We start from the raw sequence: 19,099 nt of genomic DNA, 5'->3' as shown, positions 1-19,099 counted from the left end.
GCTATAAGAATAATCAAACAGATTGTGGTCCCACAGGCCGCGGCGTCCATGATCCTCAAGGCAGTGAATCTAGCGGCCGCGGACGTGGACAAGGACAAGAAGGAAACACATTGGCGAGCATGGGCCAAATGATCACTCCAAAATCTCAGTGCATCTTTGAATTTTGGTTATTCAACCAAGCACATCTTGCTCGACAAGTTAGGTGGCTCCTTTCATCTCCAAACAACCTGCGTGCTCAGGTTTTGAAAGTGAAAATATCCGCATGGTCAGCTTCAGTACATGGAACATGTCAGTTTCTGACCGGGTGTGTGTGGCCTAGAACGAGATAATACATTTCATGTGTTTTTCTGGTGTCCGAGGGCGGTCACTCTATGGCAAGCCATGGCGCGGGTATGTTTCCGTTCTCTTATCCGTGCATCGTTTCTTGTAGAAAATCACTCAATGTTTTGTGCTAGAGGCATAACGGCAGTTTCGTATGTTGTTGCATAGGAAATGTGCGACTATCCCTCTAGTCGTGGACTGTATAGTTTTCACTCCCTAGAAGTCGATGTGCACCTTCAATTGCCAAAACCCCGTCCATGTCAGTTCAAATATGAGTTGGGCACATCTCTCTCGTTGGGTAGTTCGGACAGGGCGTCAGCGTGAAAATTCCACATCCATGGCAATGGAAGTTTCACATCTCATTGGTAGAGTAGCTGTGGGGTGCAAGAAATGAAAACTACACATTCACGGATAGTATGAAAACTGCACATCCACTACCTGGCAGTTTTAGTAAAAATGAACCTTCTGAAAGCACAGAACTGATCAGACGTCCCACTGACTTCCCCCATTCAAAGTGAAAAAGGACAACACTGGAAAACGGAAAACTAGTAGCCAATCAAACAGGATTGCGTAAAATTTAATTAGCACTTCCAGTTTTTCTAGATAGTCAAACGATACAATGTTGGACAGAATAAGAACACATTAGTTAGCTGAAACACTTTCAGCAGCTGTGGGCTCATGGTTCATAAGCTTCTGTGCTTCATATGCTTTCTTGGCCTGCTCACAATATTTTATCAACAGCTTTTTTTTGGAAGTCCGAACACCATGAGCTTTCACAATTTCTCTAGAAAGTTCCAAGCAAGCATCCTTAACTAGCTTAACTTTATATTTATCTGCATCCTTCGCCAACCTTGATACCTCGTCTACTGAAATGATCTGACATAGAGAAAATTTGAACGTTAAAAAAAGAGACAAATTTCCAAGAAATGCACAGCTGCAGCTAGCAACACACATTCACAAAATAGTACATATAATTTACCTCGCAAGAATTGTCAGCTTCTTCAGGGCACCATATCTTCTTCAGAGCTGTTGCAATTTTCAGTGAGCCCCAACCCTCGGTGTCAATGCCAGAGACCACCTTAATTACAGCAGCTAAAAAGTCCAATTCTTCAGATTTCTCTTCCTCAAGAGAATCACACTCAAACAATGCGCAAGACGTTAAAATAATTGGCTGATCGAGCTGGATGCAAAAAAGGATTGTTTCATCACTAAAGCAAAGATGCAAACGATAATTTTTCTATAGAAGTTGCGTCAAAAATGAAGGATTCTAAATGCACAGCAAACAAGCTCTAATGCAGTGTAACACTAAATGACAGGAAGCTATGAGGCAAGAAAGGCATGGCAACTAATTAACTCACCATCTCAGGGTTAACATAATCACAATCATAACGACTCAACAGCTTTTTCAGTCCTTGACTCATCGGGAGGCGGTCATCTTCAGTCAGACCTGATTTTTCTCTAGGCACCAACCTTGGCATCCAAATCTGTATGCCCCACATTACCTCCATCACACGCAGGTTATTTTCTGAAAAAAGACAGCAAAAATGGTGATCAAATTTGTTCAGAAATATAGGCAAACCAGGAGCTTATACTAACCAGATTTTCTTCAATGATTTTTTTATATTCCGGCTTTCCAACAGCCATTCTCTGCCCAGGGAAGTGGCACTTCATGATCATCTCAGTAAGACTTTCATTAACACCGGTCTTTTGATTAATGGCGCTGGACTTGTCCTCAAAAGTTTGAAAGTTTCTCAGCCGAACAACCTGATAAACAAATAACAAGGATGAGCATGTTCAGGGGCGAGAAGAAAGAATTAATAACTTATCAAGACATGACTCTCAGTTCAAGTCTCTTCTTCATCAAATGCTCCTGTAGTTCTGGTTAATTTGTGTTCTACTAATATAATGCAATATTCTTTTACCACAGATTACAGTCTTACTCTTCAGTACGTAGTACTAGCATATCAAGTATGAATCATGCTAGCTAGCAGTTACATTTCAATTTGGTGCATATTAACTAATACCCCCACGTTAGGTTAAGCTGCTTGCATTAATTCAATAAAAATCTCGTTACACCCACGGTGGCCATTTAGCAAAAAATTGTTTTTGGGTGTCCATTCATTCACGAACAGGCTACATGCTTTACAAACTTGTGTTAGCTCTTATCCAGACGGCAATGAATAGCATGTGTATGTTCTCCTCGGAGCAAGAAAAATAAAATAAACAGATAAACACGAAATAATGATTGGTGCAACATACTAGTACTACTAGAATTTATTTGGCATGGAGCAACATAAGGAAATGGCATCCAGAAGAATGGAACCGAAGGAAAGAAGAGGGGCACTGACACTCTTTGCCGTCCCAATCAGAATGAAGTGAGTCCATATTTCCTGGAGGAGACAAGCGAAAAACAGAAAATAAGGTACTTCACATAGATGGCAAGAGAAAGCAAGAACATCAATAACCAAGGAAGAATATAGTACCTCCAGGGCATTTGGTTTTTCAATGACCCCCGTGCGAAAACTGAAAATTGCGAAGCCTGAGGGCGTCTCGAACAGCAGCAGCATCAAAGCAGGATCTACAAACCAGAAGTAAATAAAGGTTAAACAACCATGATAACCAAGAAAAACGTACTCGTATAGAATTCAGATATCAAGCGTGAAGCCATCCCATGGGGCTGTTATACCGTATAGGTATAGGCGTATAGGTGGGCAACTAGGAATACCAACTAGATTGAGTGCCCGTCTTACATGCCATTTTCCAATTTGGATCTGGCCGCTCGAGACTACCATCTACAAGCCCTCAAACCCTAGGTATTGTACAAACGTTGTAGTTGATGCACTCAGCTGTTGGGGCCATGGGAGGCGCCTGAGAGAGGATGGGAGAAACAACGATTCCCAGCGGGTGGGCCAAAATCACAAAAATCACCAGTATCCACACTGCCTAAACATCATCTAACCACGCCTCCGAACATAGACTAACTTGACGAGGATGAATCTGTGGTCTCGGACCCAAATTGGGTGAAGGCGGAAAACGCGCCCCAAATCTCACCCAGACCCAGAGAGCCTCACCCATCATGAAGGAAGAACGTAGTTTTTTGGCTATGGCCGGCGGAGGAGGAGCATGGAGATCGAAGCCCCGTGGCCGCTTCGTCGCCGGAGAACGGCCGGACCCGATACGCTGGTCCATCGCTGGAGGGAGGCGGTGATATGCCCTAGTTGCGGCTTGAGGTTTGCGGCCACGCTTGCCCACGAAACTGTCGTTTGGGCACTTGAGGAAAAACAAAACAGATCTACGGTTGGATGAGAAGCACATATCTTGAAGCAGAGGAGGAAGGCACGTCAAACACAGGGACTCGTCCAATTTTTATTTTTTTCCAAGAAAACTTCCAATCTATTCATCATCAATCACGATAGTACAACGAATGCAAGAAACAATAAAAATTACTTACAAATCCATTGATATCTAGTGACGACTACGAGCACTGAAGCGAGCCGATCGTCCCTCCCTCCTTGTAGCCGGGCAAAACTTGTTGCAATAGACAATCCGGAAGTCGTCATGCTAAGACCCTATAGGACCAACGCACCAGAACAGCAACCACCGTCATTGAAGAGAAGTTTAGATTGAAAGGATCCAACCTGCAGACACACGAATAGACATGAAAAAAGACCGGATCTACGTCGATCCACCAAAGACAAACACCAACCAAATCCCGCGAGATCCTGAAGACAAATTTCCACATGCCCTTCGATGACGCTAGAAGCACCACCGAAACGGGGGCTAGGCAGGAAGAATTTTATTCTGTCTTTAGAGAGTTGTCGCCGCCGCATCTCTTCGAACATGACAAAAATCCTAAGAAAGCTCAAAAACGCATCTCAAAACGAAGCTCTCCTACCATCAAGGGCCGAGATCCACCACACCTCTATGGTTGTAAGGCCACAGGAGATGAGGTAGACTGGCGCCGGCACTGAAGGGAGGTAGGAGGAACCCTAGCCGCAGCTGGGAACGAGGGTTCTTTCCCTTGCGGCTGGGAACCCTTATGCCCATGGACTCGTCCACTTGTTTGGGGATAAAAATGATAAAACGGCGGTCAAGCAAATCAAAAAAAAAAATTGAAACGGAGGCAAAGATTGCCTCATCTATTAATTATGCAGAAGAGAATTGCCCAGTTAATTACGGAAAACTGGACAAAAACCAAAACAACAAGGGCCAAGCCCACACCCATAGACTGAAACACACAGGGCAAAGCCCACCCTAATCGACGACAAGTCGTCCTGCGGCCAGACAACGCACCTCTGACTCTGACGGAGAACTTAGAAGAACAAAACCAGGCACGGTTGGCTCCACGGAAGATCACCGAACGGGTCAGCTGCAGCCAGTCATGGTACACCACAGGGCCCCGCCACCGCAGCTTCGACTCCACAGCAACAAATGAACCGAGGCAATACCGCGGACACGCCGAAGAAGAGCCGACTACCACAACCATTGCCGTGTCACCAACATCGTTCCCACCATCATCGTTGCCACAGAAGCCTGGACGCCACAACCACCGCAAACCACAGGTCCCGCTTGCCGACGCCGAGCTATGAGACGAAGCCCCCAAGAGGGAAACGACACACCAAAGTGCCGCCATCGTCCGCTCAGAAGATCATGGGTTTCCCCTGGAGGGGCCTAGATGGCCGGATCCGTGCGAGCAGGGTGTGGCAGCAGAGCAGCTACCCCTCCAGGGAGGTCAATGACGGCTACGGCCACCGCCATAGCTGGTCACGACACAAAGCCGAGACAAGGTCTGCACCCAAGCTCCACACCACATCGGTTCACTCTGTGCGTTCGGTTTATTCGGTTTGCATAGTTCGGTTTATACGGTTTTCCGGTTTGTATGGTATTAATACTTCGGTTTATACGGTATGAAATTAAAATACGCTTCGGTTCGGTATATACCAAATTATTTCGGTATGGTTTCGGTATATACCATAATAACCAAAGTTGACGCGAATTTGAAAATGACATACTATATTTTACAAATTTATAATTCAAAACATATACTCTTTTGATACAAATGGTATATAACTTTATATAAGTATATATGCATGCCTCAATTCATGCCTTGAAAGGTTATGGACGTGATTAGCATTTTTGCAAGAGAAAAAATACTACATTACAGGAAGAAAGGGATGTTCTTTGCAGGAAATTTTACTCCTATACAAGAAAAATGACTACTTGTATCGTTGTTTGCCTCAAGAAATACAAATATATTTTCATTTCGGTTTATTTGGTTAACCATTCGGTTTTTCGGTATATACCATAAAAACCGAAATTCAAAACGGTATCAAAAGGTCATACCGTATCGAAACCAGAAACCATAAAAACAATAATTTCAGTTCGATTCGGTTTATTTTGTGTATGGTTTTTCAGTTCGGTTTTAAAATGCACTGAGTGAACCTCGGTCGCACATCATTTCTGCATCGACTTCAGCAAGTCCACCAGCACCACCAACAAACCAGCCCGTGGACGAAGAGACCGCAGCCGCCGCAGGCAACCGCACCTCGCGGAGACCAACAACGGCCAAACATCGGCGCGAGAAGCTAGATCCAACAAAGGCCAACCAAGAACAGAGCCACCATACGCGGCACAACCACCACGCCCTGCCGAGCACCATGCCGGCAAAGAACGAAGGTGCGCCGCCCGAGGCCGCGAACCACCATGATCCCCGGCCGCAGCCCAGCATCAAACACTCATCACGCGCACCACACACGCGCCACAGCATCCGCCCGAGACCAGATCTAATTCGCGTCGCCCATGGGCCTCCAAGCCGCGCCAAAAGCGCTACCCGGGCCCTCTGCACGCCCGCGATGTCCACCCTAGCAGATCGAAGGTGGCTCCATCCCACGCAGCCTCGTGACGCCAGGATGGCGCCAACGCCATCGGAGGCCTCCTTGCCACTTCAGACCTACGCCGACCAGCGCGACAACCAAATCGCCGCCCGCATCTCGCCCCCACCGCCCGGCCACGCCCGAGCCACAGCTCCACGCGCGTTCGCGCCCGCCGAACGCCCGCGCCACCCCAGGCCTTGGCGAGCCCAACGCTGCACCGCCGGATCCGCGCCAGCCGGCGCCGAAGCCGCCCCCGCGCGCCCGTTAGAGCCTGAGGAGCCCGCACGCCAGATCCGCCCTAGCGCCGTCCTGGGATATGCCCCGCCGCCACCCTCCCTGGAGCCTGACCAGGCTTCGTCGGCGGGCTCCTCAAGCGGCGGTGAGGTGAGGGGAGGAGGAGGGGGGAAGGCGGCTACGCCGGTGTGTGTGTGGGGGGGGGGGTCCCCCTGTGATGCCCTGGAGAGGCGACGCGGGGAAAGGGGAAAAATGCACGCGCGCTCGAGCAAATCATCAAAGCAGAGACAAAGCATCCATCCATCCGAGGTCAATGATGAATTCTAAAACTCTACTCTCATTGTTTTGCAGATCCATCTATCCATTCATGGAACCATGGAAGGAAAAGGGAAAAAGAAACGCATGGAGAAATTAGGAAAGAATCAAGACCGTCATGCAAGGGAGGGGCTAGATAAAATCAAATCAAATCAAACCAAAATGTTCAAGGACGGATGCATAAATAGGTGTGGAGATTACAAGGAAGGAAGGACAAGGATGAATTACCGACATGGACTGGATCGAAGGGAGGATGGATGAACTCAACTCCTTGCCCAAGTCCCGCCCCCTCTCCTCACACATGGACCCCGCATGTTGATGGATGACTATTGCTAGTACATATAGAGATGGTATTCGAAGGAATCATGGTGTAGAGGAAAGAAGGATGAGGCCATGGTGCCATGGATCAGTGAGGTGGCACAAGCCAAACCCTTGATGGCTGGTTGGTTTTTTCTTGAGTCAAATGATGACCGGCTGGTGGGCATCCCTAGCAGGGGCGAATCTACAAGGTGGATAGGGTGGGCCCCATGCCCCTTGTTTTCTACCACCAGAATACGCTCGAAATCAGACTATGCCTATTTCACCTTACTCTCCATCTGGGGGATGGCACCCCCATAAAACATGCCTGCAGCACACGAAATACAAAATTGTTGGGAAACGTTGCATGGGAAACAAAAAAATTCTACGCACACGCAAGATCTATCCATGGAGATGCATAGCTACGAGAGGGGCAAAGCATCTGCATACCCTTGTAGATCGCTAAGCGGAAGCGTTTATCAACGCGGTTGATGTAGTCGTATACCTTCACGGTCCATTCCGATCTAGCACCGAATGTACGGCACCTCCATGTTCAGCACACGTTTAGCTTGATGACGTCCTCGCCTTCTGGATCCACCAAGAGGGGCAAAGTAGTAGATGAGTTTCGGCAGCACGACGGCATGGTGACAGTGGTGGTGAAACTATTTCCGCAGGGCTTTGCCAAGCACAACGGATTAGTGTGTAGGATAAACTAGAGGGAGAGGCGGCGACGTCACACGGCTTGGTGAATCGTGGTGCGTTCTAGGGTCTATCTCTGCTCCTCTATTTATATGTTGAGCCCTGGGGTCGTTACTTGGAGAAAGAGCCTCCTCAAAGTCGGTTTCGAACACAAGGAAGAGTCCTTCTCGGATTCCAGCACCAGACGCCACGGTCCTCAGCGTCTGGTCCTGACCTCTGCAAAACTTTCTTTTGTACCGACCTCAAGCCCCGTGGGACTTACCCCTTGGCCCAACCAAAGTGTCCTCGCACCAGAATGTTTCTAGAAACATCTGAAACCCTTCCAGTGAATTTCGGAACCCTTCTGGACCATCATCCTATATATCAAACTTTACCTCCGGACCATTCTGGAGCTCCTCGTCATGTCCGTGACCTCATTCGGGACTCCGAACAACATTCTGTCACCAACATACATAACTCATATAATACTATATTGTCAACGAACGTTAAGCGTGTAGACCCTACGGGTTCGAGAATGATGTAGACATGACCGAGACGCTTCTTTGGCCAATAACCAATAGCAGGACCTGGATGCCCATATTGGTTCATACATATTTTACAAAGATATTTATTGGTCGAACCTTTATGACAACATACGTAGTTCCTTTTGTCCGTTGATATGTTACTTGCCCGAGATTTGATCGTCAGTATCTCCATACATAGTTCAATCTCGTTAACGGTAAGTCTCTTTACTCATTCCATAATACATATCTTGTAACTAACTCTTTAGTCACTTTGCTTGCAAGCTTCTTGTGATGTTGTATTATCGAGAGGGCCCAGAGATACCTCTCCGTCATACGGAGTGACGAATCCCAATCTCTATTCAGGCCAACTCAACAGACACCTTCGAAGATACATGTAGAGCACCTTTATGATCCCCCAGTTACAAAGTGACCTTTAATAGCACACAAGGTATTCCTCCAGTATACAGAAGTTGCATGATCTCATGGTCGAAGGAACATGTATTTGACATTAAGAAACTAGTAGCAATAAACTGAACGGTTATATGTTATGCTAATGATCATATGTTATGCTAATGGATGGGTCTTGTCCATCACATCATATAATGATGTGATCCCGTTTATCAAATGACAACACATGTGTATGGTTAGGAAACTTAACCATATTTGATTAACGAGCTACTCTAGTAGAGGCTTACTAGGGACACACTATTTTGTCTATGTATCCACACATGTATCAAATTTCCGGTTAATACAATTCTAGCATTAATAATAAATATTTATCATGAAATAAGGAAATATAAAATAACAACTTTATTATTGCCTCTAGGGCATATTTCCTTCAGTCGTCGCGTGCGGGAGCGCGGGAGGGCGGGCTGGCCGCCGTTGCGGACTTGCGGTCGCGTGCGGGCCGGCATCCGAGCTCGCTGCTGTAGCTGTCGCGTGGAGAAGTGCAAGCGGGCCGCCGCAGCCGTCCCATGGGTGCTCGCGCAGCCGTCGAGCCGAGCCGCATGCTCGCGCTGGCCGGTCGCCAAGCCGTGCGTGCTCCCGCTGGTTGTGCAGCCGCATGCATGCCTGCTCGGGCTGGCTGGTCGGCAAGCCATCCATACTTGCTCGTTGGTGCTAGCAAGCTAGCGCTGGGTGGCCGCGTGCGGTCGAGCAGCGTGCGTCCGTCGGAGTGCCCGATCGGGGCGTCGCCACCGCGTGCTGCCGCCGGGTGTGCAGACCGCAGCTGCATGCTGGCCTCCTGGCGTGCTCACCGTCTTCTCGTGCGCTTGTTGACTTGCGACGTCAGCCCTGACGGGGGCCCCACTTGTTATAAACGTGTTTAAATCTTCTAAACTGATCATTTTTCGAAAATGGTATTTTTTTGCTACGGGTTAGTAAAAAAAAATGGTAGTTTTTGAGATAAATTTATAAAGTGGTAGTTTCTGGACATGTTTTCATGAAATGGGATAGTTTTTGATTAAATACTCTAAGGCGACGTGGGGCGGGAGAGCTAGCCACATGTTTATCTCCTGCTTGCTTTTTTCCACTTTGTAGTTGCACTATAGTCGTCAAGAGCTTTGTTAATTTAAAGTGAGGGCCGAGGAGTGTAAAGCCTTGTATTGAAAAGTAAAAATCTTTACCCGTTTGAACAATGATCCACGTTGACTAATCCACGTGAATTATTTCCAATAACCTATCTAAAGTTCACTTGATTCTAGTAAAAAGATGAAGAAAATAGCGAACTATGTCCTCCTCCTTTTGTTGCCGAGAGATGATTCCACCTTGATCACCTTGACGCAGCAGCTCATCACACACTCTGCATGATCCGTGAATCACCATGCTCTGTTTCTTCATCCAACGCGAGCTTGGAATGGGACGGAGGAGGCAACTTGGATTTGCTGCTCGCCTCGTTGCTCTTCCCCCAGAGGACCAAGTAGAGCCCCACGACGACGAGCGCCGACCCGACCACGCTCCCGAGGTGGAGCTGCTCGCGGAGCACCGTCACGTTGATCCCGGCGGCAATCATCTGGATGAGCGGCATGAACGCCGTGGTGAACACGGGCCCGCGCCGCTCCACGCACCACGACATGGCCAGGAACCCCAGCCCGGACCCCACCACCCCCACGAACAGCACCGTCACGGCCTTCAGCGCCGTGCCGGGGAGCCACACCTGGAGGGTCATCGCCTCCGTCGCCGCCCCGACGGCCGCCATCTGCGCCGTGCTCAGCAGGAACATCCACGCCGTGCTGGAGTAGAGAGCGGGGTACTTGGTGCCGATCTTGGACTGTAATATAAACCACAGCGACCAGCTCGCCGAGCCGCCCAGCAGCGCCGCCGACCCGATCGCCCACCTCCACGCGCCTCCACCATGGGCACCGGCAGCAGCATGATGGTCCGTCGTCGGCGCCCCCGTCAGGGCCGGGCCTTGGTAGAGCGCCATCAAAATCGCTCCGGCCAGCCCCACCGCCGTGCCGGTGAGCTTGGCGGCACCGGAGCCGGTGGCCACGTCGAGCTTCTCGATCTTGAAGGGCAGCGCCAGCAGGAAGGTGAACATGGGGGTCATGTTGATGAAGGCGCTCGCGAACGTCGCCGTCGTGTACCGCAGGCCAAAGAAGAAGAGCCACTGGGTTAGGGACGCTCTGCCATGCCATTGCCATTGCCATGGATTAATTAGCGCATGAAACTGAAGACTGATTTAGACTGATTAACACTTGCTACTCTTGCTACAATTAAGCTCTGTCAACACTTGCTATGATTAAACAAAATATCTTATTACCCGAGCAAGGCACTCAAGAAGAGGTAGACGAAGATCTCTGTGGTCATCTTAGGCCTAGTCTTCCTACATATATACATGGAAACCACATAGAAATGAGCAAACTCAAGAACAGGAATTGGCGTCTTTTCTGAAAATAAAAGCTTCATTACTCTAGATTAATTAGCGCTGACACAAACCTCTCTTTGAAGTAGGCGATCGGGGCGAGGAAGAGCGTGGCGGTGAGCTGGCGGAGGACGATGAGGACGGTGGTGTGCATCCCTTCGTTAAAAGCCATCTTTGTCAGCGTGTTCATCACCGCGAACACGGTGACCACCGCCAACATCGTCACCATAGGTTTCCAATCCATTCTCCCTTGATCAACGCAATCAAGTTAACTAGCTCGATATATGGTGAGAGAGGCTTCGCCTTTCTTTTCAGAAAAAAGCTATATGATGAGTGTGATACTAATTAACTAACTAAACTAGGCCCTTGATTTATAACAAGAGACATGTTAGTGGAAGGGCTATTTATGGCCTCCACTCATGCCCTGCAGACAATCTTTGGAGATCCATGTGTACAATATTCTACAATTTAACTAGTTAAATCAGCAGTACATCACTATTTGCTTTTGTACTTTGCGTGCAATATGTTCCGCCAGGCATGGCTGGCATAGCGGCATTAGTTAGTTATACAGTTGGGCCATCCAAAAGTAAAGTTCTAATGGAACAAGACATTATCATCTAGCAAAGAAATGGAAGAATTTGTGCATCTAGCTAGCTTTACACGAATTAGCTAGCTAATTTAGTCCCTTAATTGATAGAATCAGACATGTTTGTAGTAAGACTATTAATGGTATCCACTCATGCCCTGCAAATAATCTATCGAGGTGCATATGTACAATATTCTATAATCTGATTGATTAAATCAGCACAACAATATTTGCTTTAATTTTGTGTGCACTGAAGAATGATATATCAATATGTGTTGGGCCATATCCCATATGCATGCACACGAATCTATTGGAGCAACTCTAAGAGGTACACTAGAAACATAGAGGCTATAAACCTATTTTAGATGCAGCTCCTAAAATTTTTCTAGGATTTTTAGGGTGCACTGCTTTGACAAATTTCATAAAAGTGTAGGCCCTATATTTCATTCTTCCCTTTCTCTTCTATCTGTGCATATGAAATCCAATTTCACATTATGCTAATTAAACTATTATGTTTCTATCTCGCGTAATTCAAAAATATTTCAAATCCATACTATTGAAACTTTCAAAAAAAAAAATGTGTGCCAATATGTTTAGACATGCATGATTGGCATACTGGACCGGCCATCCAAAAGTAATGGAAGACATTGTCATCTACCAAAAGAAATGTAAGGATTTGTGAATCTAGCTAGCTTTCTACTACTAGCTAGTTTACTTTGATAAGATCAGACATGCTTTTGGCAAGGCTTTGTGACCTCCATCTTTTAAAATATGAAGAGTCAAGCCCCTCGGCTCTGCATACATTGGTGAACTAGCCATATATTACTAGAAAGTATTAGATCATACAAGGAATAAACATATCTCGAGCTTAGAAGCTACGCCAACCACAGTAGGGATTACATTTCACACTTATGCTGCATCAAACCTATTACTAGACCGCCATCCATGTCGGTTGAATAACCCCATGTGCCATTTCCATGTGGCTACACTTAAATACCAACGAATCCAGGACCCCCACATGCTACAGTGAGGACCAAATACAAATCCAGTGAACAGTCATGAGGATTACCTACAAGAAGTTGGAAACTCCTTTTTTGCTAAAGTAATTTTGTTGTGAGAGTTCCAAATAGCTCGGTATAAACATAAATCACACATGTCCAACAAAAATGAACCAATCTTGATATTTAATGGCAGCCTGAGCTTCCAAATAAAATTTTGCCGAAATCTATAATTAAGGTTCACCAAGTTGGTACATATTGATTTCAGGGAGAACACACATAAGTATGGAGATAACACTGATACTCTTCTAGCTCCTAGGTTAGATTGACGGTCAATAAATGTTGCACTATGTGGATCCAGGTAGTCAACTTATCACTCGTCAGGATTGCGAATTTGTCCAGGTGGAAGTGTGGGAATTAAGATCAATGATGACAATGGTCACTAACTTCGGATGAGGAAGGGTTTGAGACAAGGAGATCGATGTCTCCATTCATCTTTATGTCATCGTTAATTTGCTCGTCGTTCTCATAGTAAGGGATAAGGGGGATGGGTAAATCGGTAGTCTTATTCCGCAATGGTATTTTTTTCTGACCATGTTATTCCGCAACGGTTGGTGTCGGGGTTTCTACCCTCAACACTTTTTATAGAACATGGTAGGGAAAAGGCAGTGAACTGTGAACCCCATGTATGCATGTTTGAGCCGTTATGCGACCTCAAGATTAACTTCCATGGGAGCGAAATATTCAGCTTTGGCCGAGCCAGAAAGCTCGAGGATCAATATAAGCAGATTTGTTGATTGCGAGGCAGGTTCGCTTCCTTTTAGGTACATGTGAATGTCCATACATTTTAGGAAGGTTGTGATATTCCTGAAAATAATTGACTACTGCAGGTCCAGGTTTTTCTGCCGAAGTGGCGAACAAAAATGGAGGTGTAGGTTAACTAGCTAGCTATGGAGTAAAGAATTTGTAAGTTTAAAAGAAATGCATGCTGAGTAAGTGGCTCTTGAAGGTGTTACAAAATGAGGATGGTGTGTGTGGCAAGAATTGCTACTCCCTCAACACATAAACACTGTCACGGGCAGTGGCGGGCCTAAACCAAATTACCCAAGGTCCACTTTACTTGTCAAAGTATGTATAACTGTTTATGGGGGTGTTAAATAACTATAAGTAGTCGTTCTAACAGTGAAGCAATATATTTGTAGGGCGTGCCCCCTATCTAGCTAATGAGATAACATAGGTCTATCTAGCTAATGAGATAACAGTGAAGCAATATATTTGTAGGGCGTGCCCCCTAACATAGATAAATTGTCATAGATAATATAGTCGCAGGTGACTGTGGAAGGGTACTAGTACACACACTCGTGGAAGATATTTGGTTGCTTGTGGGAAGATATTTGGTTGGGAGACAAACCACTTAGCTAGTCAGCAGTACCCAACACTTGTAACATTGCTCAGCATAAAATATGTCTTGAGTGGGTAAAGTGCTATATATGAATAGTGCCTCTGCTGGCTATTGGCTTGATGCCTCCACGCACAATCTCTGGAGACATGTTGACAATATTCTACAACTTAATTAGTTAAATCATCAGTATTAGTACAGCACTGTTTGCTTCAATTTTTGTGCGCCGAAGAATGATGCATGTGTGTTTAGGGTCATGCATGCATGCGCATTGCTGGCATTCGTTCTGCAGACCGACCATGCATCCGAAGTAATGGAAGAAGAACCTCGTTATCGTGTCTTCCAAAAGGATAGAAGAATTTGTAGCTTTATGCGAGAGAGAAAGAGAGGAGGAGACTAAGGCTAGATGCTTTGAAAAAGCTAGATATCCTGCCGCCCACGAGCATACTTAAATCAGGAGTATGCATGTGTCAAAGTAAAACGTTGCGATCTATATACACTATTACTAATTTGGTTTATTCATATTTGCACTCACTAGGATGTATATTTAGTGGGACTCACATTTTAGCCCCTATCTTCAGGGTTTTCAAAAATCATGATAAATAGATGCATGTAGGGAACTCTATGAAATGATTACATGTAAAAGCTCAGCAAAGAAATATGACTGTTTTTTCCCAGATAAAAGGAGTTGGTAAATTCATTTAGCCTTGTTTTAATTTCATAATAATGCTTATGATGTTTAACATATATTGTTGCTTCTTATTTTATAGCATTATGTACACACAGGTTGTTTCTTTTTTTTTTCTGGGCATGTGCGGAGGAACAAAACTACATCATATTTTGACGTTTCAAAAAAATAACTGAAAAGGAATACACATGGATATGGAGCCATGACACTTATTTTGGGACGGAGGGAGTACATCTCTTGCTTCATGTGTACTTTTTCAGAATATTCTGAAACTGCAAAGTATGCTGCATGGAGCCCGATCTCTATTAGGAATTTCCGCTCTTTAAGGTGCTACTAAATAAGAATGGTCTGTGTGGCAAGAATTGCTACAGAACAAATATCTCTTAAACACTTCACTGGGCGAACCGAAATTACCCAATGTCCACTTACTTGCAAAAGTTTGTATAACTACTGTTTATGGAGTGTGAAAGCACTAATTATCTGTTGTATAACAGTGAAAAATATAGGTCCGCCCCTGGTCACAAGTGGCTATGAAACCCACTGACTCCTATTTTTGGGTCATAGAAGAGTTCTTGGGTAGATGTTCTTACATCGTTCGAAATGGTACCAACACACGCTCATGGGAATGGTTTCTGCTCCGGTGCTCCCCCCCTGGGTTGAACGCGAGGGGGAGAAACACAAGGACGGCTGAGATGTGTCAAAAACGCTTCGTGAAGAGGGGCACGATCGTCTTTTTATGCCGGAGGAGAGCGCGCATACAGCCCTGTAGAAGCCCGCACCGGCGCGCGTACAACCCTGTACAAGCCCGCACCGGCCCGATTACTTTTGTACACTGAGGGTATACATGTATTGTACGTGGGCGATTCGTTTTCCCTTGTCACGTGCTGTGGTCGTGGGCGTGGGCGGCGGCGGTCGTGGGCTAGCCACGCGGCCACGCGTCACATGAAAACTTTCAAAAACGTCACATCCTATAAAGAGGGAGGGGAACCACCACCGGCCGCATCGCCCCCACCGTTTACCCCCATATCGGCTCAGTCCCTCTATCCTTGCCGGATCGTCTCCCCCTCGTCTCCATCGCCCCACCACCGCACCTACTTGCTCAACCCCACCGCCTCCCTCTCTCCGGCGGGTTCTCTCAGGCTTCAATGGAGCAAGGTCGTGGGGCTGCCGTCGCTGTGCACGGAGATGTGGTCGAGGGCGCGGAGACCGCCACAGATGCCGTCCAAGAAGTTGCCGCCGTCGGCGGTGCGGGAGATGCTGCACCCGCAGTCGCTGGATCGGTCCCTGCGGCGGCGGATCTGGTGGCGCAGGGGGTGGCGGGCTCGGACTCTGTCGTGGCAGACCTGGTGGTGACGGCGTCTGGCGGCTCACTGGATGTAGGTGCGGAGGCGAGCGGAAGGCAGGTGGTGGATGTGGTAATGCTTCTCGTTCCCCTCTTTTCATACTTGTAGCAGATAAGCAGAAGATTTAGTAGATGGGGTTTTTTATAGTAGATTTGTGATTGATTGTGGCACCCCTTCTGCTTGTTAGGGTTTTTTGATTGAATGGTGAACCCCATTTCAGAGTTAGGGTTTTTTCAAGTTGATTCATGATTGAATGCTAGAGACATCATAATGAGAGTTAGTTAATTTATATTGGAATCTGGATTGCCGCATGTGCCCAGTTTATGTTCTGTGCTGTATATTTTGTTAGATTTGTTGTGCATATTCACTCAGTGGGCCACGACAGGGGCTGAGCAGCTACCCAGTGTATCTATTAAAGTTGATATTGTAGAAATGAGGTTTAAATCCTACTTTCTGTGACAGAAGTGTATCAATTAATTGTTAAAATGAACATAGTATGTTTAACTAGTGCGCAATTTTAAAATAGTTAGGAGCTTCACTTCATTATCTATAAACTCAAATTGTAGGTAGGTTTATTTTTGATCTGTAGGATTGCTGTAGTTATAAAGTAAACCATAAGTAGGTTTGGTAGACATGCAACTATGCCAGATGACCAAGTCATATTAAATTTATGTTGCCTATCTCCATGCATGTATGTCATATGAAATAGTTTCACACCTAGCACCAAAAATTGCACAAATATTTCCTTTCCTGAAGCTCATGGCATTACAATATACCATCCAATATACGGTTGAGAGAATAGGGCAGCTGATGCACCACTATGTACATTAGATGAGCCAGATGAAGTCAATGCAATTACTTGTTGTCAACCACAATGCGTCACTGATATAGTTTAATTTTAGGTCAAAGTATCATTTTAGGTTATTAGAAGCACATTGCAGATTGCTTGACCTTTGCATACTGTGTTATGTAGTTAGTAGTATAAATGAATTAATTACTTATTGGTCAAAGTATCACTTTAGGTCAATGAGGAAGGTGCTAGCAACAAGAGGAAGCTGGACATCGCTGGGTTTGACGACCCGTCTGATTCTGACGACGACTTGGAGGTAACCACAAGTTGTTTTATGTCTGTTTATTAATCTGTGTGAGACGTTGTTTGTTGATGATGCCCTATATGAATGCCTCTGAATTGGAATGTTATGTAGTTTATTCACTTCTATCATAAAGTTGTGTTGTTTGGTCATTAATTAGCTCTAAATGGCATATTTGTAGTCTTTGATCATGAAATCATATCTGAATGCTCATAAATGGAAATATTGTGTTGTTTGTCCATTGAATTATTCTAAAATGGAAAGTTTTGTTAAACTTTCAATTAATTGCTCTGAAAGTTGTGATGTTTGTGCATTACTTAGCTGTAAATGGGATATGCGTGATGTTTTTTCATGAAACCATATATGAATGCATATAAATGAACTATTCAGTTATTTGTCCATTAAATTCTTCTGAATGGAACTATTTAGTTGTTTGTGCATTAAGTAGCTGTAAATGGGATATTATGTTTGTTTGTTCATTACATTCCAGTAAATGGCAATTATCTGATGTTTGTGCATTACTTAGCTGTAAATGGGATATGTGTGATGTTTTTTCATGAAACCATATATGAATGCATATAAATGAACTATTCTGTTATTTGTCCATTAAATTCTTCTAAATGGAACTATTTAGTTGTTTGTGCATGAAGTAGCTGTAAATGGGATATTATGTTTGTTTGTTCATTACATTCCAGTAAATGGCAATTATCTGATGTTTGTGCATTACTTAGCTGTAAATTGGATATGTGTGATGTTTTTTCATGAAACCATATATGAATGCATATAAAGGAACTATTCAGTTATTTGTCCATTAAATTCTTCTAAATGGAACTATTTAGTTGTTTGTGCATTAAGTAGCTGTAAATGGATATTATGTTTGTTTGTTCATTACATTCCAGTAAATGGCAATTATCTGATGTTTGTTAATTACATTACTTGGGAAGTATGTATTTATGCAAATCTTTTGTATGTGCAGTACAACTCTGGAGATGAGGTGGAAGAGTGGAACCACAGGTCCTTCATTGAGCATGAAGCCAACAAGATCAGGGAGAAGGGGAAGGCGGCGTACTACAAGTGGGGCAAGTTCAGGTGCCCATACTGCACCACTAAGCCAATTCCCAAGGATGGGCTGTATGAGCACCTTATGGCACATGCACGCGGTTTAACCAGGAGTGGGAGCGACGTGAAGATCAGGGCAGAGCATGCAGCCCTCCTGAAGGCTATGGGTCCCATCTAGTCACCATCTGTGAAGCCGGTAGTGGAACTTATCATCGTTAGTATAGTTGATGATGTTTAACTTTTGCGCTCGTATGGTTGTGAACTGTGAATCTGGAAGGTGGAAGTGTTTGTGAACTGTTAAGTAGTATGGCAGACTATTAAGTACTATGACAGACTCTTAATTATGGCAGAGACTTAATTATTCTAGTATGTCTCTGAAGTATATCAACTGTCTAGAAGCAGGTCAGCTATGCTTTGTTGCAGTGTCTATATTCTGATGCTACAATGATCACAGTAGGTGCTTCAATGTTGCTTCACTGATGAGACATGCTGCATACAGTGGACATGTGCTTGGTAATGGTGTGTGCAAAGAACCAGCCTTATCTACATAGGATAGATACTAAAAAACATTGACTTGAGGTTTTAATAAGTTAGCATGATCGAATCTTCCATTACAAATATATTATTAAATTTAGAAAATGCTGAAAATCATTTTTTGTCAGTGTTCTTAAGTTAGCATGATTGAATATTCCACTTCAAATATAATATAAAAAATTGGAAAATGTTGACAATCCTTTATTGTCAATGTTCATAAGTTAGCATGATTGAATATTCCATTTCAAATATATTTTTAGAATTAGAAAATGTTGAAAATCCTTTTTTGTCAATGT

General features: G+C 45.0%; 1 protein-coding gene across 1 annotated transcript; it reads right to left on the bottom strand.

Moving 5' to 3' along the window:
* Positions 1-9,828: 9,828 nt before the first annotated feature.
* Positions 9,829-11,458, bottom strand: LOC119321990 (WAT1-related protein At3g30340-like). Its single transcript, XM_037595488.1, has 3 exons — positions 11,180-11,458; positions 11,004-11,066; positions 9,829-10,866 (listed from the first exon to the last, which is right to left on the bottom strand). The coding sequence occupies exons 1-3, from the start codon at positions 11,347-11,349 to the stop codon at positions 10,035-10,037; spliced, it is 1,065 nt and encodes a 354-aa protein (XP_037451385.1). The 5' UTR covers positions 11,350-11,458; the 3' UTR covers positions 9,829-10,034.
* Positions 11,459-19,099: the final 7,641 nt, after the last annotated feature.

Source organism: Triticum dicoccoides, chromosome 6B (genome assembly GCF_002162155.2).
Source record: "Triticum dicoccoides isolate Atlit2015 ecotype Zavitan chromosome 6B, WEW_v2.0, whole genome shotgun sequence".
NCBI lineage: Eukaryota > Viridiplantae > Streptophyta > Magnoliopsida > Poales > Poaceae > Triticum > Triticum dicoccoides.
The sequence above is the reverse complement of the archived record's forward strand: the minus strand, read 5'-3'. Positions and strand labels throughout refer to the sequence as shown.